This window comes from Penicillium malachiteum, assembly GCF_028827825.1.
Source record: "Penicillium malachiteum strain IBT 17515 chromosome Unknown utg000004l:1.0-4883003.0:1.0-4884900.0, whole genome shotgun sequence".
NCBI lineage: Eukaryota > Fungi > Ascomycota > Eurotiomycetes > Eurotiales > Aspergillaceae > Penicillium > Penicillium malachiteum.
The window spans coordinates 3,407,787-3,434,032 of NW_026643097.1; the positions used below are offsets into that span (position 1 = coordinate 3,407,787).

The following is a 26,246-nucleotide window of genomic DNA, read 5'->3' on the forward strand; positions in this document are numbered from 1 at the left end:
CTAGATTCTAGACCAAGAGTCATGTGACACCCCGGGATTGTTTTGATCAACTTCACCCCCTGTTTCTCTTGTTTGCCCCATTTCAGAATTTCAAGGCAAAAAAAGAAAAACAGTAAAGAAACGGCCGATCATCTAAATTACGGTGGCAAGTGTCTGCATTTTGTCCGCTTCCTCAATTCGAAGGTTCCAGTTTCATGTTCTCCTCATCACTCTTGGCCCGGGCTCGCCCGCGCCTGGGTCGCGTGACCACATCGACACGATGTTTCTATACAACCAAAACAGCATCATCAAACTGGGCAAGAAATGCCATGCTGGGAGGCGTCATTAGTGTTCCAGGTTTCTGGTGGGCAACATCCACACGGGAAGATGTGTCAGATGTGCCACGGCTAGACACTCACTCCAAGGAGCAGTTGATCTCGGAACAGGGCCTTTCCAAAACTCAAGTGACTGAGATTATTTCACAGAATGCCTACTCACATGCAGTTAAAGATGTGACTGGTGTCACACGGTATGATGGGACGCAGGTAGCATCCAACAGTCCCTGTGAGGATCATTTCTTCCACGGACAATTTGCATCTCCGTGGGACGACGGTAAGCAGTGGATGGCCTGGGCTGTTTTCGATGGACATGCCGGTTGGCAAACATCAGAGCTTCTGAAACATCAGCTGCTGCCTCATGTACGAGATAGTCTCAGCCAAGTCGGTTCGTCTCATAACGGGTCGGCTGTGCCGCAAGACATGATTCAGCAAGCACTGGTCAACGGGTTCTTGAATCTAGACGCCTCTATTTTCAAAACAGCTGAGGATGCGTCCCGAGACAAGACTATGCCACTTGCGGAAAGAGTCAGGAAGTTGGAACCTGCGTTTGCTGGTTCATGTGCTTTGTTTTCAATCTACGATTCCGTCACGAGTACCCTCCATGTAGCCTGCACTGGTGATTCAAGGGCAGTGCTGGGCCAGCAGAGATCAGACGGCACCTGGGAAGCGATTCCTTTGTCTGTTGATCAAACTGGCTATAACCAGGAGGAGATTGCACGACTCCAGAAAGAGCACCCTGGTGAACAGACTATGATCAAGGATGGACGATTACTCGGACTTGCGGTCTCTCGTGCATTTGGTGATAGTCGGTGGAAATGGTCTTTGGATTTCCAAAAGGAGATGCGCGAGCGATTCTATGGACCAGCACCCCTGACACCAAGGTATGATGTTCGGACACCACCATATCTAACCGCTGGACCAGTGGTGACTAGTACGAAAATCGATCTGAGTAGGCCATCCTTTTTGGTCATGGCCAGTGATGGGTTGTGGGATCATTTGTCTAGTGAACAGGCTGTTGGGCTAGTGGGCAAGTGGTTAGGATCGGCAGTGGAGAACGGGAACAACAAGTCCGCACCAAGCTACAAACCACTGGATTTCGGGGACTTTAAACAAGGAACCAAGGAGAGATTTGAGGATGGGAGAACGACTGTTCAAGATGAGAATGCAGCCGTGCATCTTACTCGTAACTCCCTGGGAGGGAATCATCACGAGTTAGTCTCTGGTCGACTTGCCTTTGGCTCTCCTTTCTCTCGATATGCCCGAGATGATATCACTGTCCAAGTGGTATTCTTTAATTCAGATCAGAAGGGTATCTAGATAGATTCGGATACAGGTTTAGATTCAAGACTCCCGGCACCGTGACGGGTGTGGCTGCATCAAACCCGACGCTTGAACCCCGATCCGTTGGACGGGATATCGACCAATTATCTATAGTATCTCGGTGTTCCAAAAATTGTTCACTCCGTCCAGAATACACATGTGCACACAGTCCACTTCACATGTATCTAAGCATCCACCTGCTGCCTAGTGATTCAATTAACACCTCGGGAGAATTCCATTCCAACATCTGATCCATAGAATGTTTGCATTTCAATTAGTCAAAATTTCTTTGCCAGTCTTGAAAATGCACCCTAGCGCATCCGTCACCTCTTTTTAACGGAGGAGAGAACTCCGTCGCAACCTTGGAAGTGGATTACAATCTTGATATCCAACCCGGGCCGTGCATAACGGTTCAAACGGAGAAAGCACGGCGATCTATATAGCGCTAAGTATCCTTTGCATAGACAACACGGCTGAGGCGTCCAATAGAGGAGAACTTTAAGAACCAAAGATCCAGCGGTGACGCAAACTTTATCATTTTCTCATCTTACGGCGTCAAAAACCCGCACGCTCCTCCTGAAGAATCCGAAATTTTAGTCGTCGGATAGTGGAAATTGCGGCATTTAATGATTTTTTATTACTACGAAATACGATGATCACATCTGGCCATTCTTCTTCCGAGCTGAAAAGAATTTAGGCAGTTAATAGATAAATACGATCAAAACTTGGTCGAAGAGGAGTTGGTGGGGTATATTTGCTGTGTAATATGTATGGGACTGCGAGGGGCCATGAGAAACGTGGCAGTGAATCAGGTACAAAGTATGAGAGCCAGGGACCTCAGATGTGGCTTGGTTTGGGGCTTTGGTGGAAATTCATTGATTTCATTTGATTAGAACAAGGGGCATCTACCAGACTCTCCAGTCTCAATTATTCTATAATCAGTCACCGCGAGCCCTATATGGAATGAACGTTCCGATTTCCCACGATCAATGGTAGTTAGTGGCCAATGATATTAATGAATCTATCAAAGGGTTTAAAGGGGAAGAACATAATACCGTAAAGAGATCCGAGATATTCCGATTGAATCTTGAATTTCAATCTTCACCTAAAACAGAATTAAAATCAAAATAAATTAGAAATAAAATTATATTTTATTTCATTCGTTTTCATTCGTTCCAAGGTTCTTATTCGTTTCGGTGTTCAGCATCATCGGCAGCATTATGTCATCGTGAATGGTCACTGAAGACGGGAACAGTTACCCTAATCAACCCAATCAGAATCACTAGATAAGAACCCGCTGACTAAGTCACTCTCCAACATTCCGAGTCCCGTGACTTTCTCCGTCTTCAACTTCGGCATCGCTTTGACCCTTTTCACACTTAACGCCACCCAAATCGCCGAGATCCCCGAAACAAAAAAATCTCTGTACTCCGTATTCGAATCCCTTGCAATGCACCTTTTTGTTTCGAATGCACATTTCTCCTGCGGCAACCCGCAGGTTACATCTCCGACGCCACCCCATTCACAGTGGATCGGAATCCACCCGTATCCACAATATGTCTCCTTTCCGGTTAGCCCGTAATGGGTAAACCCGGAGGGGTTGGAAAGGAGAGAGGGAAAAAAAAGTCCAATGCATGGTCGATTATTGGCAAATGCCACTACGTCATGGAGGGGTTCAATTCAGGAACTGCAATGAACTTCAAATGAATCTTATGGTGAAAGATGAAGCTACTGAAGGGTATATGCTGAAATAGTTAAAACAGCAACTATAGCGTTCAAGGGTCCTTACTCAAGGCAACTTCCCCGAAGCTCCTGGGAGAGCAGCAAGCTTAATCTAACATCCCACATGTTGCAAACTTGAAACATTGTTCACAGTCAAGGTTTCTAGTGACGTCAACATAGGAATTTGGATATCTGTCTTGCATAAAAAAAAGGGAAAAAAAAGACAGAACTAATTCATTAGGTTCATTCCGTTTAACGATCTCAAACTGATCCTCAATGCCACGTCATTTTATCGGCTCCAATTATTTATTCTTTTTGGGCTTAACTAGTCTATGTTGAGACATTCGGGCGTTTGGTTGGGCGTTGACCGTACAGAGATGAAGGAAAATATGGGTCTTTACACTCAAAGCTCATACAACTCGGGACTACTGGTTAAGGGAACCGATCAGCGCGTCATCGTTTATGAAATTGTATAAGTAAACGCTGGTCCCAGTTCGTCATTATCCCACTATTCCACTTCTTCGGTACTCTACTCCGTGACCCAGTTTTGAGGGGTCTAATTGAAAGCTTCCACACTTTTTATTTTTTTTTTATTTTTTTACATATACCCAATATATACCCCAATTCTTTCATTCTTCCTTTGACATTTTTCACACCTCGAAAACACACACCTTGCCCACCATGCCTCGTTTCTCTGATGCTGATTTGGGCGTTGAGTCCGCCGCCCCCAGCGATGCGCCGGCCGCTCGCTCCCCACTAGACCAGGCAAGCATTGCCATTCCTACTCAGGATGGCGAGACTATTGAGATTCCTGCCACTCGCAGCTCAATGAGTGGTACTTCCGCCATGATGCACCATCTGAGCCTAGGTCCCTCCATGCGGGATCGTCGTGGCTCTCGCAATTCCTTTGGAACTTCTCTCCCCATCCCGCGGTCCCCGCGGATGTCCCGCAGCTCCCGCTTGTCGCGTGCTTCTCGCCCAAGTGTTGTTGGCCGCGATATCATGGCTTCGCAAGTGCAAGATCTTTCCCCAGAGAAGGTGGCTGCTGTGAAGAACATGGCTTTTGCCTTCGATATTGATGGTGTCCTGGTTCACGGTAACAACTACATCCAAGAGGGCCGCGACGTCCTCAAGATGCTGAACGGTGACAACGAACTCGGTAAGTCCATTTCAGCAAAAAAAAAAGTATCAAAATTCAGAATTGATAGTCTAACAAACCTTTTTATGCAGGTATCAAGTTCCCCTACATCCTTTTGACCAACGGTGGTGGTAAGACCGAGCAGGCTCGTTGTGACCAGCTGTCCGAGATTCTCGATCACCCCATCTCCACCGACCAATTCATTCAGTCCCACACTCCCATGCAGGCTCTTGCCGAGTACTACGACACCGTGCTGGTCTGCGGTGGCGAGGGCTACAAGGTCCGCGAAGTTGCCGAGAGCTATGGTTTCAAGAACGTGATTCACCCCAAGGACATTGTCGCCTGGGACCCCACGATCTCTCCCTGGGGACGATTCAGCGAGGAGGACAAGAAGCACGCCAAGCCCCGCGATTTCTCCAAGGTCAAGTTCGACGCTATTCTCTGCTTCGCCGAATCCTGGGACCAAATGACCGAGTTCCAGATCATCAACGATCTGCTCATGTCCGAGAACGGTGTTCTCCTCACCCGCACCAAGAACCCCAAGGAGCACAAGCACATCCCCATCTACTTCTCCCAAGGTGATCTGCTCTGCCCCACTGAGCACAAGGGTCCCCCACGTCTCCACCTGGGTGCTTTCCGTCTGGCTGTTGAGGCTATGTACAAGGCTACCTCTGGTAACGACCTCGAGCGTGTTCTGTACGGTAAGCCCGAGCGTGCTACCTACATCTACGCCGATGAGGTTATGCAGGACTGGATGGAGGATCTGCACGGCGAGAAGAAGCTTCCCCAGAACATCTACATGGTCGGTGACAACCCTGCCTCTGATATCGTCGGTGGTAACATGTACGGCTGGAACACCTGCCTTGTTCGCACTGGTGTTTTCCAGGGTGGTGAGAACGATGAGGAGAACCCTGCCAACTTTGGTGTGTTCAAGAACGTGAAGGAGGCTGTTCAAACTGCTATTCGCAAGGAGATTGGTGATGACTTCAAGTTCAAGTGGGAGCACAAGATCAACCCTGTTATGCACGGTAACTCTACATCTGCTATTGAGTAGAAAAGGAAACTCGGAAGCAAAACAAAAAAAATCAAAGCCACAAAAACAGCAAAAAATTGGTCAAAACCAAGAACTATTGGGACATCTGGATCTGGATCTGGATCTAGACCGAACATGTATTTTCGGCAGATGAACAAACCAGTGGATTTATCACTGAACGAGTTATGGATTATTTTTTTACTATATACCACGAATAGAAGTGCATAGAGGAACTTTCAACCGTTCACATTCAACTTTAAGTTATCGTTTTGATTTTCATTTAGTCTAGTAAACATGTGCAGTGTAGCTGGCCCTATTTATGACTCGGGTACTAGTAAGAGTACTACTAGGTAGTAGGTATAGTATATGGCTTGTGGGCTAATAGACGCCAGTGCTCGGACCTACGGTCATATCTAATGGATGCGTGCTGCATATCCAATGATGAACCATTGATAATCTAAGCCCATTTTACTACTTTTATTGTTGAAATTGGAAGAATTTTAAGTTGCCCACGGTCGGGCATGATATCAGAATCAGCCTCCAGCTTCAAGCTTGGAAGTTATTTCTACTAGGGCTGCCAGTGCCTTTCATACTGTATGTACCGGTCACTCTTTCCCTCTTCATGCTCTGCAACTCAACCAACCTTCATTCAGTCCCCTATTTGGCTTTTATTGAGTCCTTAGGTCCCCCGTTCATTTGATTTCTGAGCTAGAGGAGCGAACTAAGGAAAGGGAGGCTGGGCATATCGGGTAAACAACCTGGGTGATTTCTTCTGGTTTTAAAAAAGACTCCCTTTGATGCACAGCTCTGTTGGGGCTGGTGTTGACTTTGATTTTTGATGACTAGGTAGTGAGCCGTGAAAACTGAGGCGTGGCCCTTGACGGTCGCATGGGGTTGCACTACAAGCCCTTGGTGAAACGATTGTATAGATCAATGAATTTCTAGGTATAGCTGCAAAGAATAAAGCTTGAGAACTCAAATTCAAGTATGAAGTTCAGGAATGAAAATCAGTTTCGACAATAGGCACTTGAGAATAGGTACAGAATACATGCTGCCCCTGTTGCATATGTGGCAGCGCTTCATGCAAGTATCGACTTGGATCACATTATTCTCAGCCGTTCTCAGCCCCGCGCCTGGCGCCTAAATACCCCTCTCTATACCGCCAGAAAAGCTCATCTTAAAATCCCTAGCTGAAAAAACTTATAGCTGACTCGCCATCGCACCTCCTTTATGTGAGATATGTGCTTTATTGCCGCGTCTCTTGTTATTTTCTTTTTTTTCGTACGCCTGGAAGGTTGTGAAATCTTACTATCCGTCACACCTGTGATTGCCGCTGAGGTGAGGCTCTGATCAGCATAAATCAAGTTGACGACTGCACCTGGAAAGTTTCGCCATCAGGACTACACGGTCGCGTGGATCTGTGCCCTTCCCTTGGAGATGGCCGCGGCCGTGGCCATGCTGGACGAGAGACATAATGATTTACCTGCCAGACCGAACGACAGTAACACATACATCTTAGGTCGGATATTTGGTCACAACGTGGCTATTGCATGTCTTCCATCGGGTGTTTACGGTACAACGTCCGCCGCAGCAGTGGCTATACAGATGCAGTCCACTTTCAAATCGATACGTTTTGGCCTCATGGTAGGCATCGGAGGAGGGGTTCCAAGCGGAAGCGCTGATATTCGGCTGGGTGATGTGGTGGTTAGCAAGCCGACAACAAACTTGGGAGGAGTCATCCAGTATGACTATGGGAAAACAGTGGCTGGTGGCCGCTTTGAACGCACTGGTGTGTTGAATAAACCACCACCCGTGCTCTTAACAGCGGTCTCAAGACTACAGGCAGAGCATAGACTGAAGCCAAGCAAAATTCCCAGTCTTCTTTTAGAGGCAGTGGCTAAGAACCCTGAGATGAGGAAGAAGTTCACATATCGTGGTGAAAATCAGGATATATTGTTTGGTTCTGAATACGATCACCCTGACTTGGGAAATAGTACTTGCGACAACTGCGATGCAGGAAGACGTGTGACACAAGTTGCCCGGCCTAGTCATAATCCGGTAATCCATTATGGTCTGATTGCATCTGGCAACCAGGTGGTGAAGCATGGCCGCAGCAGGGATTAGCTAGCCCAAGAACTTGACATCCTCTGTTTTGAAATGGAGGCAGCCGGCTTGATGGACAACTTCCCTTGCCTTGTGATTCGAGGGATCTGCGACTACTGTGACTCGCACAAAAACAAGCAGTGGCAAGAATACGGAGCACTCACAGCAGCTGCTTATGGCAAAGAACTTCTCTCCGCGGTTCATGCAAGCCATGTGGTGGACACCCTGCCAGCCGGCTCAATTTCCGACGGTATGTTGTCTCCCCAGCTCCAACAATGACCACAAAGTCACTTTTAACTAACCAACCCTAGTATCATACTACCGAGAAGGCCCATTGTGCATGGCCCGGCTCCCTAGGGGCGAAATAATTCGAGCCGGTGAGTGTTTTAATAGTCTTCATGAAGTGCTAACTGATGAATTGTAGATACCCAAATAGACGATGAAATACTTGAGAGGATTTCAAGTTATGACTACGAGAGGATCCACCAAAGATTGGCTCGAAAACGACTCACTGGCACCACCCACTGGTTCACTGATCATCCTGATTTCAAAGCCTGGCTCACTGAGAAGACAATTTCAAGTTTATGGTGTTCAGGAAAGAATAAGTCTTCTTTTCATAGAGATACTTCGAATTTAACACTGATGTTTTACTGTTCGTTAGTTGGCTCCGGGAAAACAATCATAGCGTTTGTCTCACTGTACTCTTCCTTTGGATATGATATGATCTAACAATCAATAGAACCGCAGTGATAGACGCAGCGAAATATGAACTCGGATTTCCCATTATGTTTTTCTATTGCGAAACTGAGTATCATACAGAAATTTCTGCCTCATCTATTCTCTCCAGTTTTATCAGACAAGTCTGTGAATTCATGCGGCGGACGTCTCGACCTTATCCAAGGGATCTCTCAAGAGATATTAGGGAAGTTTTTTGGACACAAGCGGGTCCAGGCAGATCTTGACGACCTGAAGGATATTTTCACTCTCTGTTTCCGCTGCGTGCCAGACACAGTGTATGTCGTTGATAGACTTGATGCTTTGGATCAGGAACATACCAAATTCTTTTGGGCCTCTTCAGGTCCCTATTTCACCACTCTTGGTCTCAACAAGGATCGCGCATTTTGCCACTAAGTAGGGACCAAGTTTCAGGGTACATAAACATAAGCACCTTCATCCCTGGGATTCGTCAGATCTCGACGTCAGCCAATATCATGAAGGATATCGGCACTTATATCGAATCCAGTATCGCTGATAAGACCATGTGCGGAAAAATTACAGATGACCTTCTCCTGATCCAGAAGATTCAGCAAAGGCTTCTAATAGAGTCGTCTGGAATGTATGATAAACCTCACACTCTATCTGTCACGGTGGACTATACGCTGACTGATGTAGGTTTCTATGGGTATATCTCCAGCTGGAGATCCTCTGGGACACATGCCACACAGATGCAGCAATACGGTCAGCATTATCTGCGCTACCAAGAGGCCTTGAAGAGACATATAGCTGTTGTATCGAGAGGATAAATCAAAAGGACAACCGGGCTCTCAAAGTACTCAAATGGGTTAGCTTTGCCACAAGACCACTTCACATCGAAGAATTGCGAGAGGCGGTTGCCTTTGGCTCAGAAGACCTAGCATGGAATGCAGAGAAGGTTCCACGCCAGGAATTTGTTATCGGCTGTTGTGCAAACCTTGTCGTTGTGGATGCGACTGATTACCATGTGCGCTTTGCACACTCTTCGGTAGAACAGTACCTTGAGAAGGGCCGAGAAAGGAAAATTATGCCATGGTATCCAACGACAGCACAGGGTGTGTTAGAGTGTGGGGAGTTCTGTCTCACTTATCTCTCCTTCTCGGACTTTAGTCTTCAACTAAGCATGCAAAGGAACGAGAAAGCCGCAGTCGCTGTTTCGCCTCCAATTTTACTTGCGCAACAGACCCTCCCTAGACTTCTCACCAGAAAATTCTCGCAATGGCCTCGGAATCAGAAGCCTTCCATCTCCGTCCAATTCCGTGAAATACGCACCTCATCAAAGCCAAATCGGATGCAGTACAAGTTCCTTGCTTACGCAGTTACAAATTGGGCTTTGCAGACCAAAAAGATACGTCTTAAATCATCATCCTGGTATAAGTTCGAACAACTCGCAATGTGTTTCAATGAGACTTGGAATTTCCACCCTTGGACCCCTGGTGGCCGTTCGTTTTCCTCTCATCTTCACAGTCTCTTCGGATGGGCGGTAAAGGAACAACATAAACCTCTCCTGTCCGTTGCACAGGGTGCAGGGCCTGACTTCTAACATATTTGCGACCTTCCACTAATTGGTGAAAGCCTCCCTGCCCTTCATGTCGCGGCAAAGCTTGGGTATAAAGACATAGTTGAGATTCTCCTAGGTTTCTGCAAAGTAAACATGCCTGACCTAGAAGGATATACTGCCTTGCATCATGCAGCAAGCAAAGGTCATATTGAACCCTGCAAGCTGCTTTTAAAAGTAAAGCTGACGAAAATGCACGCTGCATCAAAATCACAATGCACACCACTCTGGCTGGCTGCAAGTAACGGACATGAGGATGTTGTGTCGTTCCTTACTATCCTACCGAGGGAACAGAATATTGAGGCAGAGGACACTTTATTTCAACAGACACCTCTCTCACGAGCTGCACAAAATGGACATACTGCAGTAGTTGAACATCTACTTAGAAACGGTGCTCAGTTAGAGTCGAAAGATGCGGATGGCCGCACATCTCTATGGTGGGCCGTAGAAGGATGGCATGAGGCGACAATGAAAATGCTGCTCGGAAAAGGTGCCAAAATAGACATAGAAGATTTTGATATACAGACTTTGCTACTGTGGGCGACGGAAAATGGACATAAGGCGATTGTCAGTTCACTTGTCACCAAAGTTTTGGAATCCAACTTCGCGGATCATGATGGTCTGGAACTACTCATATGGGCTATAGAACATGGTCAGGGGACTGTGGCAAATATTTTACTTGACAACGTGTCAATATTGAGTGGAAAATTGTCATGGGTCAACCACCTCTCTCATGGGCTGCAGAAGGAGGTTATGAGGGTATGGTGAAGCTGTTGCTTGAGAGAGGTGCTAATGTTGAGTCGAAGGATGAGAGAGATCGGACACCTCTCTTATTGGCTACAAAAAAGGACATCAGGCAGTAGTCAGACTATTGCTTGAGAGGGGTGCCAATATTGAGGTTGAAGATCGGGAGCTTGGTAAAATACTGCTCTCAGTGGCTGCGGCAGAGGGGAATGAGGCTATGGTGAAGATCTTGCTTGAAAATTGTGCATATATTGAGGCTAAAGATTGCCCATTTGGTCGAACACCACTCCTATGGGCTGCAGAAGTAGGGTGTCGAGCGACAGCAAGGCTATTGCTTGAGAATGGTGCTGATATCGAGGCTAAGGATGAGAGACGGGGTCAGACGCCACTATTACTAGCTGCACACAAAGATCATCGGGAAGTAGTAGAACTATTGCATGAGAGAGGCGCCAAGTCCGAGTCAGCCCCAGTTCAGTCAACCTAGCTTTCGCAGGAAGACACTCTCATGTCACGAATATGCTCTTTGCCCTTTGCCGCTGAGTCCGCGCTGACGAGGCAGAGCCTCGCCGTCTTCAAGATGTTTCAATCATAAAACAGTCCTTTTTCTCGAATATAAACATCCATGAATTCAGCCTTGTTAATATCAATGTATTTCATGACGTAAATTCCTAGACACCTGGCCCCGGGGGCGGTTCAAGATGTTTCATTGTTTTTGAACAGGCTAAATCCCCACCACTTCTACATAACTCCAAGTTCCTCCCACTTCGACATCCATCGAGTCTCCTTTATGTCACCACGCATCAAAATTCAACATAAAAGTACCCAGATATGTCTTTCCTACTGTACACACACCTGCTCACATGCAGATATATGCTAACTATCTGAGCTAGCCCATCGCCTTGATTCTCAAGCCCCACAGTTTCTACTAGTATTGCCCCGCTCCAAGTGCTGAAGCTATCTCTACAACCTACAAGATGTTCGACTGGGTCAAAGGCAAAGGGTCAACAAATACTATCCAAATCACGAAGAGCGAAGAATCCCAATCCGATGAAAAGGCACGGAAACGCATTTCCAAGGAACATAGTAAACGAGTTCGTGCGCGAGAGAAGGAGCTGGAGAAGGAACGTAATGATAAGAACAGTATTTAATGCAAGGAAGCTTTCACACTGCTGGAGGAGGTGGATGTTGAGCACACTGAGTCGGTTTATGCATAAGTTTTGAGTGTTTCTTCGTATCTTTGATTTTCCACCTCCATGTCCTCAAACAGATGCAAAAATCATGAGTCCATGAGTCTTACTACTCAGTCAATACTTTTGAGTGATGCAAGAATAAAATATGTGTATTTATTATAAACAGTAGTGACCGGCTTGACGAGTCATGCTCTGTATAGGCCAAGACAAGGTCACGGTTCAATGGGTATCCCACAAGGAATGGCGACGAGAAGTCGTTACTTCCTCATGATAAATATTATGCAAAAAGAAGAAAGAAAAAGAGCAAAATGAGAAGAGAGGAAAGAACTTATTACGAGGACGAGGACCAGGTATTAACATTAGACAAAGCCGCCAACGCGAAGTGACTGCCGAGGGTTGGACGCGCACGGAACGAATCCGACTCACCAGCGGCGTAATCACCACTAGCCGTAACAAAATACTTATCTGAGAAAGGAGCAGTATTCAGGCCATTGGAGATATACGTCCAAATATCATCAATGAAAATATCGCGGGCGTCACCGCTAACAGTTGCGGCCGCGAATCCTTGCCAGTTAGTCTGGCCCCAGGCTAGGGAGCCATCCAAGGGAACACCGGCATCTTCTCGGACGGTCGGGTAGAAGTCCGAGGTAGCATTATAAGCATCTTCTGGGAAAACGTCCAGACCGAACAACACGTCCGGGTAGTGGTTGTAGACAAGGAACCAGGGGGTGATACCATACTGGATCAAGAAGCGAGTTCCGTCTGCATCTGTGCCCAGGTGGTTTGTCCAAATCTTGTCACCCCAGTCTCGGCCAGTAGTAAGGTATGAGGTGTCATCGGCCAACTTTCCATAGACTGCTAATCCGACAGCAGCCTTGACTGCCAAGTTCGTCTGGTTGGCCAGGGCACCGAGAGCGTCGTTCAGAGAGAGTTGCGCGACAGGGTATAGTCCGTTATTGTATAGGTAGGTCGCGTAGGTCTCGAGCTGGGAGGAGTAGGTATCGTATAGGTCGGTGTCTCCACTGGCAACCTGGTACGCATAAGTGAGGAAGAGGACATTGCCACTCTCCTCAATAGGCATACTCTCGCCAGAAGATTCATGACCGGTCGCATTGGGATAGTTCGATCCGATGTCGTGTACCGCGTAATTCTCCGAGTACGCATCCGTGGCCATGTACTCAAACACTGGGGTGATGAGCAATTTAATAAATTCAGGGCTCAGGATATAGAAGATTGGGAAGGTGGCATAGATAACATCGACCGTGTTAATGTTACCATCGCTGGAGATTTCCTTGATGAAAGCACGGACATCACTGGTATCCAAAGAGTCGTTCGGAATAGTCACTTCAGTACCGCCGTAAACTTGACGCACAGAGAGGGCCAGAATATCAGAGTATTTATCTCCAAAAGTATCTGAGCCTGCATCCGAGATCAAGTCATCCAGCTCAGTAGACTCGGAGTTCGCATCGTCATAGTCGTCGAGGAAGTAGGTAACAGCATCGATGTTATCCGCGTAGGTTGCACGGTAATAACCAGTCTGCGTGGTGCCGAGAAAGTTGATGGAATCCTGTCGCACGTGACCAATAGCAAAAGTGACAGCAGATTCATCCGCAGTAGTGCCCAGATCATGAGCAAATCCTGTTACTGCACCAGGGGTCCAGTCCGCGTAGTCACCCGTGAGAGTTCCATCATCCACGAATTGCGCCCGTACAGCGACGCGCGGGCCCGCCTGAGTGGAGAGAGTGCTAGTACTGGACGGGCGGGTGGCGTAGACGGCACTGCCCCACAGAGCCTGACCATAGCTGTTTTGCGAATAGATCGCCTGGCCGACCGCTTCGATCTGAAAGATGCTTGTTGATCCACTAGTGGAATGACTCCAAGTGGAATCGGTGGACTGGCCCGTCCAACTTCCACTAATATCGGAGTAGATCTGGACAGAGGTCGAGTCGCCTGCAGCGACTGTCACCGTCAAGTATGAGAAGGGCAAAGACTGACGCAGATAGTTTTTAGGTGAAACTGGAGAGAAAAAGTCCAATGTGAAGCTCCGAGCTCCGGCCGTCACTGTGAACGTGGAATGCGTTGACGTGTACGTGGCCGCGGTGACAGTTCCTGTTTCGGTGTCGTCGTTGGGACTAGCGACACCAAACAAGTTGTATGTTGTGCCATCTACACGAGCAATCACTGTCCAAACCAGGGCATTTCCAGCCCAGAATTGGGCATTGCTATTAGGCAGAGATGCAACATCGTTGCCAGGAATCCACGCTATATCGATTTGTGTTAGCCGGATCAGCGAGTTTGAGATGATTTTCCGGGGAATAGTCAACACCAGACTAAAAAAGGGGGAAGATCAGCGCTTACCTGATAAGTATGGACTTCGCACTGCCAGGGGATATGATGGAGGTTTTAATGGGTCATAAGTAATCCCAGAACTAGGTGATATCAAACAAGATCCTGCTAAGGCAATTGCCCCAAGGGCTCGAGTGAACATCATGATGATGAGCAAAGATAGGATTGACCTTTTGGTCTGAAGCTTCCAATGATCTCAACAGGCTCCTTGTATAAGTATCTCGGGAATAAGGTGGGAAAAACAAAGGAATATCAGGTTCAACCCAGAACTAGGGATAGAGGAACCTGAATCAGATAATGCACCAGGAACCTAACTCTTCACACGCTCAGTCCAAGCTAGAATACTATCCCCGGAAACGGGGGAATTCTACGGCTTCAAATACCTGAACGGGGGACTCCACGCGAGAATACAGTATCCAATCTCGCATGGTTGCGGTGATCAGCCCGATCACAACATGTCAAGTGCTCCTTGCGCGAGAAAAGCCCTAATGCACATCAGCACGGGCAAAGAAGGTGGGGAAATATCTTTTTTTTTTTTTTTTTTACTCCCAATGATGTGACATCTGGATTTCTGTGCTGACCAAGTTTGTATAGTTCGATCTAGTTAGATTGGAGCTAGTCGACGCTAAGCACGCCATCTAACGGATCCATGGTGAGCCACCCATTAATATGAAGTGATGGATGATCGACCACTCTAAATGTTGTCATAGTCGAGAGGCGAGAGCCGAGCAGATATAAATTACTCGCAAACTCTTAGCAGAATCGCGTCATGAGGATTCACATGAAGCTATTTGATTTACTGTCTACAATACTTTGTACTCCAGAGAACTTCAAATTTTGTTTAGTGGGGCGCCTTGCCAGCTCATCTTACAGCTAAAAAACTTATAACCTTGGAAATGAAGCGACAGGAACAAACATTTGAGCTAGCTGGTTGCCTAAGTTCCCAAATGAGCTGGAAATAGCATAGACTAGACAAGGGATAGAGAAGTGGCTTGGAACTTGACAAGTGGAATGTATGGAATCTCTAAAAGAACCGCTAAGGGCATGGGGTCCTGGGGTGGAAATAAGGCTCCACCTTTATCTTTCACAAAGATAAAAAGCTTGTAAAAAACAAAAGAAAGTCGTACTCACGAATTTCCACTCGGAACGAAGACTCAATTGTCAATAGTCAATAGTCGGATGTGCATGTGGATATGGAGGCATCACACCAATTCGGGCGTGGCATGCGCCATATCATTCCCAGTGGATCTGCAGAGTCCTTGCAAAAATTGAATTAATGTACAGAGTATGTACGGAGTACTCAAAGTATTCCCTTCTCCATAAGCGGAATATTCTTTTTCTCTCCACTTATCCACACGTTTAATTCGACTCTCTTTCACCGCTACCACTACAGTTATGGCCGTGATGCTCCGTAAGACATCCGGTGCCCTGTGCGGGGGTACCTACAGCCTACAGATATCAATCCCGATTCGACACGCCAATCATCTCATTGATGAGGCTACTTTTCTTTTCCCGGATCCTGCGATCTAAGTGCACGACCCTTGGGGCCATTTGGTCATCAGGCATCTATCACAACCTTCGCTTATATCGGGCCTTTGTGCCGAATATGAAAGTGCATGGCCATGTGTCTCTCGTCGTATGACTCAATGAAACGGGCTGCATGAAAGCATCGCGTCACCGCTCTTGAATATGATCTATTCCTTGCTCACCATCCAAATAAACTCGGCCCTTGCCCCAACCGAGGGAACAGAAAAGAACAGAAGATACAAAGAAGTCTTGGCCCCATGTGAAACCCATTTCCCCGCCCTGTGGTGTTGTTTTTAGCGGTATGGTATGCGAGTCTCCCGTTATTGATCAGCAGAGCTGGAAGAGAGGGGAAACCCAAATTCCGAGTCTTGAGATATCTTCTTCCCTGTATACAACAGAAATCCTCTTATCGCACACAGCCCCAGATCTTTGGTACGACAGTGGGCTCTCAATATTTGCTCTATGTTAATTTCAAGCCTGCATGGATAATCAGGGGCATGCAGATCAGCTGACGACAGCTGACGACGACTTTGGCCTCAATCACCACTCATCGACCTCGACGCGTGGTAACTCCCCAGACGTTACCAAGAAACTGGGCTCTTCATTTAAGGATAACTGGGCGATACATCTGCAAGGGGCCGTTCCTTTGATTGTTTTCCCCTGAATTTAGGGCCCTTATGCGGAAGTTCGGTTTCGGCTGCTCAAACCAACCCCGAGATATCGATCGATTTGTTTCCGACCGGGAGAAGAGTTCACGAGGAGTCGATTTTAGATGCCTAGGAAGTTGTTCGCAAATGCGTGGTATATCGACTTGCGACGATAAGACACCTCATTGATGACGAAGGAAATTAAAAGGTGCTGCTGTGGAGATGAATCATATTTACAATTCAACGGGGATCTGCTAGACCTGAGTCTAGATGATCTGTTTATGCGGGATTCCACTTTCCACCCCCTGAATTTATTTATTGAGGCCGATCTAGGAAATTAACACCGCGATTTCTACTTCTTACTCCGTAGATATCTTGTTTTACACAGCCGACAAAACACGCAGCCTATGGTGTGATCCAGGAGTGATATGTATAGATGAGGAAATAAAATATACCTCACATTGAAGAACACCGTCAAATATTTGAATGGTTCATTTTGGTTTAGTCCCATCATTGCCCAGGTGGTTCAATCTTATCAATCAGTTTTTCGTACTTCGGATGGGCGCTTGACCGAATGAGTGACTCGAATCTAGATCATCTAGGTACTTGAGCTTCTGCATCCGCGAATGTGACTGCGACATTCTACAGCAAAATTCAATTTAGACTCTCCAGGACTCATCTGGTTCCAAGGTTACTGGTTCGAGTATCACTCAGTTCACTCCAGGACCCGTGGACCAATATTTGAAGTTGAAGTTCAACAGCTATCTCCACTGACAATGCTGTCTCTCAATAACACTATTTTCAACTCTCGACTTCGATCTTGTAAGCAATTCAATTCACATTCATGATGAACCGTTGCCTTGTGAAAAGTTACAACAGCATGCATGTATAGTACTGGCAACTTAGAACTGCTGACTGTTCTTACCTAGGTAATCGACCTTGGAAATTTATACACATAGTTGAAGACTTGACAAGGACTACGCCTGTCGGGAGAACTTCAAGTTGAGCTCGGATACTATTTGTTAAACTGGACAGCTGTCAGTAGACATGATCTGCTGGGTTCACCGAGGTCACGGTATACCACCCAATCCAGATGTCTTCAAGCCTACGATCTGATCTCATGCACATAACATATGTACTATGTGCATTCAAGTTCAAATGCTGCTAAGACAATCATAACATTTGAAAGTGTACTACCTAGGTAGTGAGAACACCGATTCAACTCCAAATGTTCAAGTTGGCATGCGGCTCTCGTAAAATTTGAAGGTTTAAGTGGCATCCAATGGGATTATGGGCCTTTTTCGAATTATCATATTCGAGGCGGCATCCCAGTAATCTGTAACTATCGCCTTCCGTGAAACAGATAGACATGCTAGGTAGTTTGACTTTGGCGTCAATCTCAAGTGCTTAGATATCCTAACATTTGAATGAGGAAAGAGGAACCAACCTTGGAAGACTACCAGTGTCAGCCCTGAAGTGCCAGGCACTTTCCATTTTCTACGTATGCTTGTCTGCTACTAGTAAATAGTACCTAGTCCAGGTAGCAGATCGTGCGTCCACATGTGCATGATCAATATACCCACCTGGGCAAAGTAGTAAATCCATCTCAGCCTACTGCCAAGTTAGGATGTAACAGCACTTGAGCATATGCACTTGAGGCCCCGGAGACGGCGTACCAACATTTGAACGTTAGGGTCAACTGGTGTGTTGTATCAGTCTACTAGTTCTCTCAATGACGGCGATATGCATGATATCGCACAGATCAGTAATAATTGCAACTGTTATATATTATGTACTACATAGTATGGTTATGAGGCTCTGTTTCTCATCATCCACGGACGTGATATCCCCGCATCTACCACCCCTGACAGATCGTACCACAGGACAAGCGGATGAGGATCGAGTGTTCTTGGAACAGGAGGCGTGCAGAAAAACATGGGCCGCTGAGGTATAGTTCCGAGGGACAAGCTCGGGACCTGTCTCCAGCTCAGATTAGAAACAATGGATCAGGGTATTGTGCATCTCAACGTCGAGAGAGAGACATTTCAATCTCAGCCTACACCATCAACTTCGTTTTGTACCACCAAAGCTTCAGGTGCCTGCGGGACATTCATCTCCCCCGTAATCTCCGAGTAGCGTGCACGGCCCCGAGAATCAGCCGAGTGGCAGCCAATGCGAACTGTTTAAAAAAAAATAGTAAATGAATGACTGAACCAAACCTCTTCCGGTCAAGTTTAATTTTTTCTTGGTCTTAGCCGTGGTGGTCCGGTGAAAGGGACCCGCTGAGTGGGACGGAGATTTCCGTTTGCGGTAATGACAGGAAGTCTCGAGTGAGAAAAGAGTCTTTCTTCTTCTTCTTTGTAATGATTAATTTCTCGAATCATTTTAAACAAAGGTGAAACCTGCAAGATCGCGGGTTACATGGAGCAAGTAGAGTAAATAGGTGAATCTGATTCGTCAAGACCGGGGTTGTGAAGGAAACCCGAGGGTTTGGGTTTTGGGTGATGGTGGCAGACCAATTGGTGACAAAGGGTTGACCGCCCTCCTCTCCGCCGGTCTATATATGATCTATACTCTATTAATTGAACATCTAGTATTGGAACATTGAATTGGAATATATTGGAATATTGGTTGAAATTGAATATTTCTCAAGTTTCAATTTTATCTCAAATATTTGCATATCTCGATCATGTCACCTGATTTAGGAAGACCTATCATTCCTCGGATCTCACTTTAAGAATACCATAGATCTAGAAAGCCCTTTGATCAAAGCATCCAGGGATACCATGCATTAAGACTTGAATTATCTATTCTACCAGTGATTGTTGTCCTTTATATTCAAGATGTATTTATTTAATAATATTCCTCTTCATTCCTCAACTTTTATTAAATATCTCTCTCACGCACTCTACTACCTTCAGGTATCAAATGTAACTCGGATTCTGCCGGTCCAACCCCGCTTAGCTAATGGCCGCAATCGTTCACAGTTCTAGGTTCCTGCGCGGATCTTGCACGGCGAGACTGCAACCAAGGTCTGCTTCGAGAACGTCACTCCTTTCTCTCTTTTTCCTTCTCTTTTTTTCTTTCCCTCTTTCATCCTTCTCCTTTTTGGAAGAAAGAAAAAGACAAGGAGAAAAAAGACAAAGGAGAAAAAATATTAGGACTTCTTTTCCCCTCTTCCCTCCCCTCCCTTCTTCCTCTCCCGCGCTGCGCGACCGCCCCAACCCCGGGAAGTCGATGCTTCAACTCTGACGTGTGGATTTCTAGCGGGGTCGCATGCCACTTGTCTCCCCGCCTCTATTCTACACCTTTTTGGGGGTCCACCATATCCCGTTCCCCAGAGATAAATAAAACAAGGGACCCGTTCTTTCGATCGCGAGCGTGGCCCTCGGTTCATTGCCTGCACGAACCATGTACGCCGTCGAGCAGGAAAGGGCCCATCCGGTGCCGCCGCCACCTCCTCCTCTCTCAATGGACCGCATCTCTGGCCCGGCTGGCGCCTACCCTACCCCAGGCTCGGCACCACTAAGGACCGCCGATCATTTAGCTCCTGTAACGACGATGCATGATGGCCGACTGTGGTCTTTGGAAGTCGTCCAACAACCTATCCGAGCTCGCATGTGTGGCTTTGGCGACAAGGTATGCGATTTTTTTTTCATTACTCCTCATGCAATGCACTAGAACCACTGGACTGTTATCCGCATCTCCCTACCACCCATGGCCTCTTTTTTATCTCATCTAACATATCTCTTATAGGATCGAAGACCAATTACTCCACCACCGTGTATTCGGCTCATCGTCCGAGATGCGCAAACAAACAAAGAGATCGATATCAAGTAAGCTGCTCATCTGAAAGCTGCCATTCGTCTTTTTTACCCGTCTAACCCTCCTCAGTGAAATCGATACTTCATTTTACGTTCTCACCGTCGACCTATGGAACGCCGACGGCAACAATGAGGTCAACCTCGTGAAGCACTCTGCCACCTCCCCCTCAATCTCAACCGCCATGTCATCCTCCTACCCACCTCCTCCTCAGCAGAGCATGTCTTCCGCTTACCCATCCTACACCCAAAACGCATACGGCCAGCCCGTCGCATACCCACCCGTCAACAACTATTACGGCCAACAACAGATGCAATATCAGAACGCGTACGGCCAGACAGTGGGTTATCCCCAATATGGCTACCCACCCGGCGCCCAGATTCCACCGACCATGTCACCCGCACCTGTCGGGGGTGGTCCGGGAGGAATGTTCACGCGCAATTTGATTGGAAGCTTGAGCGCCAGTGCTTTCCGACTGACGGATCCCGATAACAAGATTGGCGTATGGTTCATTTTACAAGATTTGAGCGTACGCACGGAGGGTACTTTTAGGTATGTGATTCCATCTCATGACTCATTTTAGCACCTTTGAGAGCTCTTTACTAACGAATAACAGACTAAAAATGAGCTTTGTCAACGTCGGAACTCAGTCTGCAGAGGCCAGTAATGGGGCACCCGTGATCAACCACGGCACTGCACCCGTTCTGGCATCAGTCTTCAGTGAACCATTCCAAGTATTCTCCGCGAAGAAGTTCCCGGGTGTCATTGAGAGCACGCAATTGAGCAAATGCTTCGCGCTGCAAGGAATCAAGATTCCCATCCGAAAGGATGGAGTGAAGGGACCTCGCGGCCGAGGTGGTGATGGTGACGATGATGACGAGGGATACGATTAGAAAGAGCATAAAAAGTGATCTTCTAGATGGGAGCAGGGAACCATGCTCCGATACGAAACGAGTCCCCTCCCTGGGACATTTTCTTCTCGCGAAGATGGATGGGATCTGGGTTATTCTTTCTATTGCTTGGGCGGATTAAGACGTGGGGAAACTAAAAGGAGGGGGCGTGGTGGCTTTAACGGTGTTTTCGGCGGCCTCTTTTATTCTTCCTGATTCTTTCTTCCCCTTATATTTCTTCTTTGGGGTCTTTTCTATTGCTACACGGTTCGGTGCCAGGAGGGGAGTGTCTTTGGCTTTTATTCTTTTCTTTTTCTTAATTATTTCTATGTTGGCCTCGGTCATGTTCATATACCTCGGAAGGCGACTTGACTGTCGTATAAATACATATTTTATTTGGTCAACTTGGGTCTTCAGCGGTATTAAGAGTATCATCCGATCACTTCAAGATTGAAGATGTCATTAGACTGATGAGTTCGAGAAACCCCAGAAATGGAACTCCGAACCCTGGAACTTCCAAGGTTGAGCTTGAAGTTGTCATACTAATCATTCGATCCATTCTGGGATCGGAGGCAGCAGGGCATTCGAATGTTGACATCACACCATTTGTATCGTGCGAATGGATTTCTCATCAAATTTTCTTGCTCATCCCCAGTAGCTCTAGTACCCAATCCCACCGTCACCACAAAGATTGCAAGTTAAGCAAACATGGAGCATTGCAGATACGGGGCCCTGATGGGTCTCTGGTATATTATCAATTGTCTGGTGGTCGCAATGATGGCTCTCAGTTTACTCGGGATGATCGCCTACCAGTGCACATTATTGATCGTATCCAAGTTCCAGGGGAGCGAAATCGACATCTTCGAAGTACTCGAGACACGTATGTGTCGAGCGGGATGGGCATATCGATGGCCATTGATAATGATCAACAATATTGCCAAACAAAATACGTCGTTAGAAAGTCGACAGATCCAACTTGGATTCCTCACTGAAAAGGAGAATATCCTTAGTCGACTATGTGAGCTCCAGCAACAAGAGATATACATGGTAGAGCAAGGCGAGAGCGTTCAAGTTGTAGAGGAAAACCTACCTCAATATCAACGTATCCCGGAAAGAAGGCATTCAGTCAACTCCCAAGAGAAGCTTCAACAGATTGTGGGCGAGGCTCGGGATCTATGGATAAGGTATAAGGAGTTACCATTTCGGCAACCGAAAGGAGCGTGGATCAGGGAGGATATGAGGAAGACGAAACGGGAACAACATCACAGAGATGAGCATCAGTGTCGACAATATCGAGGGTGTTGCACCTTTGATTGTGGGTGTTGCATGAAGCCTCGATCCACTCTAAATGGTGAATCCCCGATAATTGTACCGTTGTCTACTTCACATTGTACGGCTTGGTGTTCGTGTTGTCGTAAACGCGATATGCCGTTTCTGGTTACATCTGACGAGGCCAGGAGGCGAAGTGAAGAATGAGAGATAAGAGATCACCAGGAGAGCCACATGCAGGTGGATCTGTGCGCTTATCAGTTTGAGATCAATGTTTACTTATTGCTTTTCTTATTGGGTGGCCTTGCAGGAGTACCATTTACTAAACATGTATATTGCTGTCAGTTACTCAAATACCAATGCTTCAATGGGTTTTGCTTCAAGGGCATCTCTTATCTAATAGAGACTCGGCAAAGATACTACATCAGTAGGAACTCCACTTCTCAATTATTTTATCTCATAGTTGGATCTTGGCTATCTAAGTAACAAGACCAGATGCATGCCTCTTTCTTACATGCAGGTATATGCACGATGACGTCTGACTTTTAAGGTACTTACTACCTGAGTATTATACATGGAATATTTCTCCACTAATATTCCATTCCCTTATAAGATGAAACTAAACTGTATATAGAAGTCACTATCAAAGTCATGTTATCATCTGGCCAGAAGTCCGAGTCTTCCCCGCACACCACGCTCTTCGAGCCGATGTCAACACAGAACAAAGCTTATATCTCGGATTCCTCAGTATAAGTATGGTCTCAAGACTTAAGGACGCATGACTTTACCTAGGTATTTTGTTATAACTACTATACCAGTTGAACCAGCTATAAATAGCCTCATCTAATATCTTTTAATCCCATCATGCCCGGCCTCACACAGCCTACACTATTCAACCACCTCACTATCACAGAACTACATCCTAGCTTCGGCGCCGAGATTAGTGGTGTAGACTTCTCACGCCCAGTGGAAGACGATATTTTCCAAGAGATTCTAAATGCCATCAGCAAGGTATGTACTTCTCCAGTAATAACAATAGTATGCACTAAACCATATGGGTATCTAGTACGGCGTATGTGTATTTCGAAAAACGGGTCTCGACGACGCTCATCACGTCCAGTTTGCATCTCAGTTTGGCGAGCTGGACGATGTTACACCTTACATAGCCGGTGGACGGGCACACCGACTTTCCGATGAGCGTTTATTCGATGTTAGTAACATTGATCTAGATGGAATGGTATTTCCATTAGACAATGTGCGACGAGAATGGAATAAGGTAAGATGTTCTTAACATAGTTCCTTATCGGATTCAAATTTTGTCTTTGTATTCCAAGGTTCAATTCCAGGATCTAATAGATAATAGGGAAATGGACTATTCCACGTGGACTCAAGCTTCAACCCTCGGCGAGCTGGTTACTCACTCCTCCGAGCACATGAACTCCCACCATCAAATATGGGCGGCGAAACCGATTTCGCCGATGTGCGCACTGCATTTGCCGAGCTTCCTGCTAGTATCCAGCGCGAATTACGAGAGAAAGACTACATCGCCGCACACTCACTCTGGCATTCTCGTAAAGTCGCAGCGCCGGCTACATTCGCAGACATGAACCCAGAAGATTACCCAATGAGTCGACATAGACTCTTACAATGCCATGAATCTTCCGGTCGGGAAACCATGTATCTGGCAGCGCATATCCATCACATCGAAGGACTAGACGAGATAGAGTCTAAGACACTATTCGAGCAGTTATTCACGCATGCGACGCAACCGCGATATGTACTTCGGGTTGAGTGGAAAGATGCAGGCGATTTAGTTCTTTGGGATAATACGAGTGTTATGCATCGAGCTGTTGGGGGAAGTTTTGAGGGGAAGTATCGACGTGATATGCGACGGGCTACAGTTCATGACGGGAGTAGTATGGCGTGGGGGTTGAATGAACACAGTGAGATTCGACAAGGGTTACCTTGAGATGACAGTGGATGTGACATCCTGTGCATATTATTCTTTTAACTTTGAATGACATTTTCTCGTATTTTTCTGGATCATATCATCTTGGCGAACCCATCAGCATAAGCTCCATACATAATACAAGAATAGAGTGAGACATGGAGCATACCTCGGTACCTACTCCACATCTCCCCAGTCAATTGTTATCCTAGCCTGGAATAATTTCATCAATTCAAGTTTCTATGTGGAGACCGGATATTCACTTTCGAGAAAATTCTCTACTATCATTTAGTACGAAGGATCTCGAATCCTCGATGATACTGAAAAGTCACATTCCAAATGTTATAGAATCGGTTATAAACGGGTTGCTCGATAAGCGAACCAGATCATCCTGGAACATGGCAAAAAAACCTTGGAACAACCACTGGCATACACAGGTGAGCTTGAACATACTCAAATGTACTCCGTACTCATTGAATTGAAGTGGCTGTGATGACCCTGTTGAAGTTCAACCACGGATACGACACGGACCCGCCAACGTCCGTCCATTAGACCCTTTTTCCTTGTTTACTATACCGCTTGTTTCACTCAAGCACGGCCATAATTGACACTGCACTATACCATCTCTGGATTGTGAAGAGAGACATTGGTAGCTCGGCGCCACCAGCGATCTCTTCAAGAGGGTCGGTGTCACATCACAACGAGCCTAAAATCATCTTGTCTCACTCATGGCCAATCGTAATCGCCACTCGAAATCCCCGCTGATCGGGTATGGCCGACCCTGAAGAGCTCTGTCCTTGTCATCGACTTTGGTTCCTTGGGACATACCACGATGGACCCTTATTTTATTTTTGGACGCGGGGTGATTGCATTCCTTATGAGGGATATGCAAGCTCCATCCCTGGCTATATAAAGAGGGGGAGCATGCAGCTCGAAATCTGAGAAACAATCAACCCGACAAAGAACTTGAACAATCTATTACATCTCACCTTCCATTCTTCTATTCAACTGCCAAAATGAAGACCGTCATCGCTTCTATCGCTCTCCCTCTCTTGGCTGCTGCTGCTCCAGCTGCCTGTGTCGCCCCCTCCACTCCCCCATCCTTCGGTGTGATGGCCGTTCGCTCCGGCTCCCCCATCCACTACACACAGATGAATGCAGACGGTCAGAAGTTCTGGCTCGGTGGTAGTACCTCTTCATACTGCCCCGACGTGGATGGTATTGTTTGCCCTCCTGGTAACCAGACCATTTTTGCTTCAGGTGGCAACGCTATGGTACGTGATTGGCACAACCCTCCAATTCCAGATAGCATGGGACAGAAAATGTGAATATAGAGAGACTAATATGAAATCAACAGGACGTCGAAGTTCCTGGTGGTCAGCAGGTCTATGTTGACCCTACTGGTGCCCTGAGCTTCACTCAGGCTCACTCCGCCTCTATCCCGGCCGGATCAGCTGTCGGTGGTCTGTCTTATGAGGCTGGCTCGCCCTGGAATCACTACACTTTCAATGGCTGGGGTGCTACGGGATTCATGGCTTGCCCAACTAGCGACAACCGTTGGCAGGTGTTTGCCGCCATGCAGAACGCTACTGTTCCCTCTGGCGATGTGGCTGACTGCCTTGGCTTCTCAGCTTTGGCCTTGACATACACAGGCGGTGTTCCTGCCTGGCAGTATATCTAAGCGTCATAGAACCTGAGTGTCTTGGCAAGTGTTTTCATTTCTGGCGTTCATAGTATTGCTTTATTTGTTGAATACGTTGCATAGCTTTGTACATAATTCCAACTATCTCCAATTCATGATTTATTAAGACTTGATTCAACTTGAATCATCTGTAGCTCACTACCAGTGCACACATTGATCGATTTTATATAAACAATTCTTTTGATTGATGTATATCAGGAAAGGGTATCTGTCATTC

General features: G+C 46.6%; 9 protein-coding genes across 9 annotated transcripts; 8 read left to right on the forward strand and 1 right to left on the reverse strand.

Annotated features, from left to right (window-relative positions):
* Positions 1–194: 194 nt before the first annotated feature.
* On the forward strand, positions 195–1,634 carry N7483_009348 (PP2C family serine/threonine-protein phosphatase; the record flags this gene model as incomplete). Its single annotated transcript, XM_057092775.1, has 1 exon — positions 195–1,634. The coding sequence occupies one exon, from the start codon at positions 195–197 to the stop codon at positions 1,632–1,634; it is 1,440 nt and encodes a 479-aa protein (XP_056943949.1).
* Positions 1,635–4,040: 2,406 nt separating this feature from the next.
* On the forward strand, positions 4,041–5,551 carry N7483_009349 (uncharacterized protein; the record flags this gene model as incomplete). Its single annotated transcript, XM_057092776.1, has 2 exons — positions 4,041–4,518; positions 4,590–5,551. The coding sequence occupies 2 exons, from the start codon at positions 4,041–4,043 to the stop codon at positions 5,549–5,551; spliced, it is 1,440 nt and encodes a 479-aa protein (XP_056943950.1).
* Positions 5,552–6,967: 1,416 nt separating this feature from the next.
* N7483_009350 (uncharacterized protein) lies at positions 6,968–7,654 on the forward strand (the record flags this gene model as incomplete). Its single annotated transcript, XM_057092777.1, has 1 exon — positions 6,968–7,654. The coding sequence occupies one exon, from the start codon at positions 6,968–6,970 to the stop codon at positions 7,652–7,654; it is 687 nt and encodes a 228-aa protein (XP_056943951.1).
* A 33-nt stretch (positions 7,655–7,687) lies between these two features.
* N7483_009351 (uncharacterized protein) lies at positions 7,688–8,764 on the forward strand (the record flags this gene model as incomplete). Its single annotated transcript, XM_057092778.1, has 3 exons — positions 7,688–7,883; positions 7,945–8,010; positions 8,481–8,764. The coding sequence occupies 3 exons, from the start codon at positions 7,688–7,690 to the stop codon at positions 8,762–8,764; spliced, it is 546 nt and encodes a 181-aa protein (XP_056943952.1).
* An 80-nt stretch (positions 8,765–8,844) lies between these two features.
* On the forward strand, positions 8,845–10,712 carry N7483_009352 (ankyrin repeat domain-containing protein; the record flags this gene model as incomplete). Its single annotated transcript, XM_057092779.1, has 3 exons — positions 8,845–8,969; positions 9,026–9,895; positions 9,962–10,712. 3 exons carry the CDS (start codon positions 8,845–8,847, stop codon positions 10,710–10,712), a joined length of 1,746 nt encoding a protein of 581 aa, XP_056943953.1.
* Positions 10,713–12,209: 1,497 nt separating this feature from the next.
* N7483_009353 (glutaminase family protein) lies at positions 12,210–14,369 on the reverse strand (the record flags this gene model as incomplete). Its single annotated transcript, XM_057092780.1, has 2 exons — positions 12,210–14,140; positions 14,237–14,369. 2 exons carry the CDS (start codon positions 14,367–14,369, stop codon positions 12,210–12,212), a joined length of 2,064 nt encoding a protein of 687 aa, XP_056943954.1.
* Positions 14,370–19,809: 5,440 nt separating this feature from the next.
* On the forward strand, positions 19,810–21,113 carry N7483_009354 (velvet factor family protein; the record flags this gene model as incomplete). The annotated part of the gene is made up of 4 exons (XM_057092781.1): positions 19,810–20,037; positions 20,155–20,234; positions 20,293–20,772; positions 20,837–21,113. 4 exons carry the CDS (start codon positions 19,810–19,812, stop codon positions 21,111–21,113), a joined length of 1,065 nt encoding a protein of 354 aa, XP_056943955.1.
* Positions 21,114–23,243: 2,130 nt separating this feature from the next.
* On the forward strand, positions 23,244–24,348 carry N7483_009355 (TauD/TfdA dioxygenase family protein; the record flags this gene model as incomplete). The annotated part of the gene is made up of 3 exons (XM_057092782.1): positions 23,244–23,390; positions 23,446–23,655; positions 23,743–24,348. The coding sequence occupies 3 exons, from the start codon at positions 23,244–23,246 to the stop codon at positions 24,346–24,348; spliced, it is 963 nt and encodes a 320-aa protein (XP_056943956.1).
* Positions 24,349–25,343: 995 nt separating this feature from the next.
* Positions 25,344–26,008, forward strand: N7483_009356 (putative IgE binding protein; the record flags this gene model as incomplete). The annotated part of the gene is made up of 2 exons (XM_057092783.1): positions 25,344–25,601; positions 25,685–26,008. The coding sequence occupies 2 exons, from the start codon at positions 25,344–25,346 to the stop codon at positions 26,006–26,008; spliced, it is 582 nt and encodes a 193-aa protein (XP_056943957.1).
* Positions 26,009–26,246: the final 238 nt, after the last annotated feature.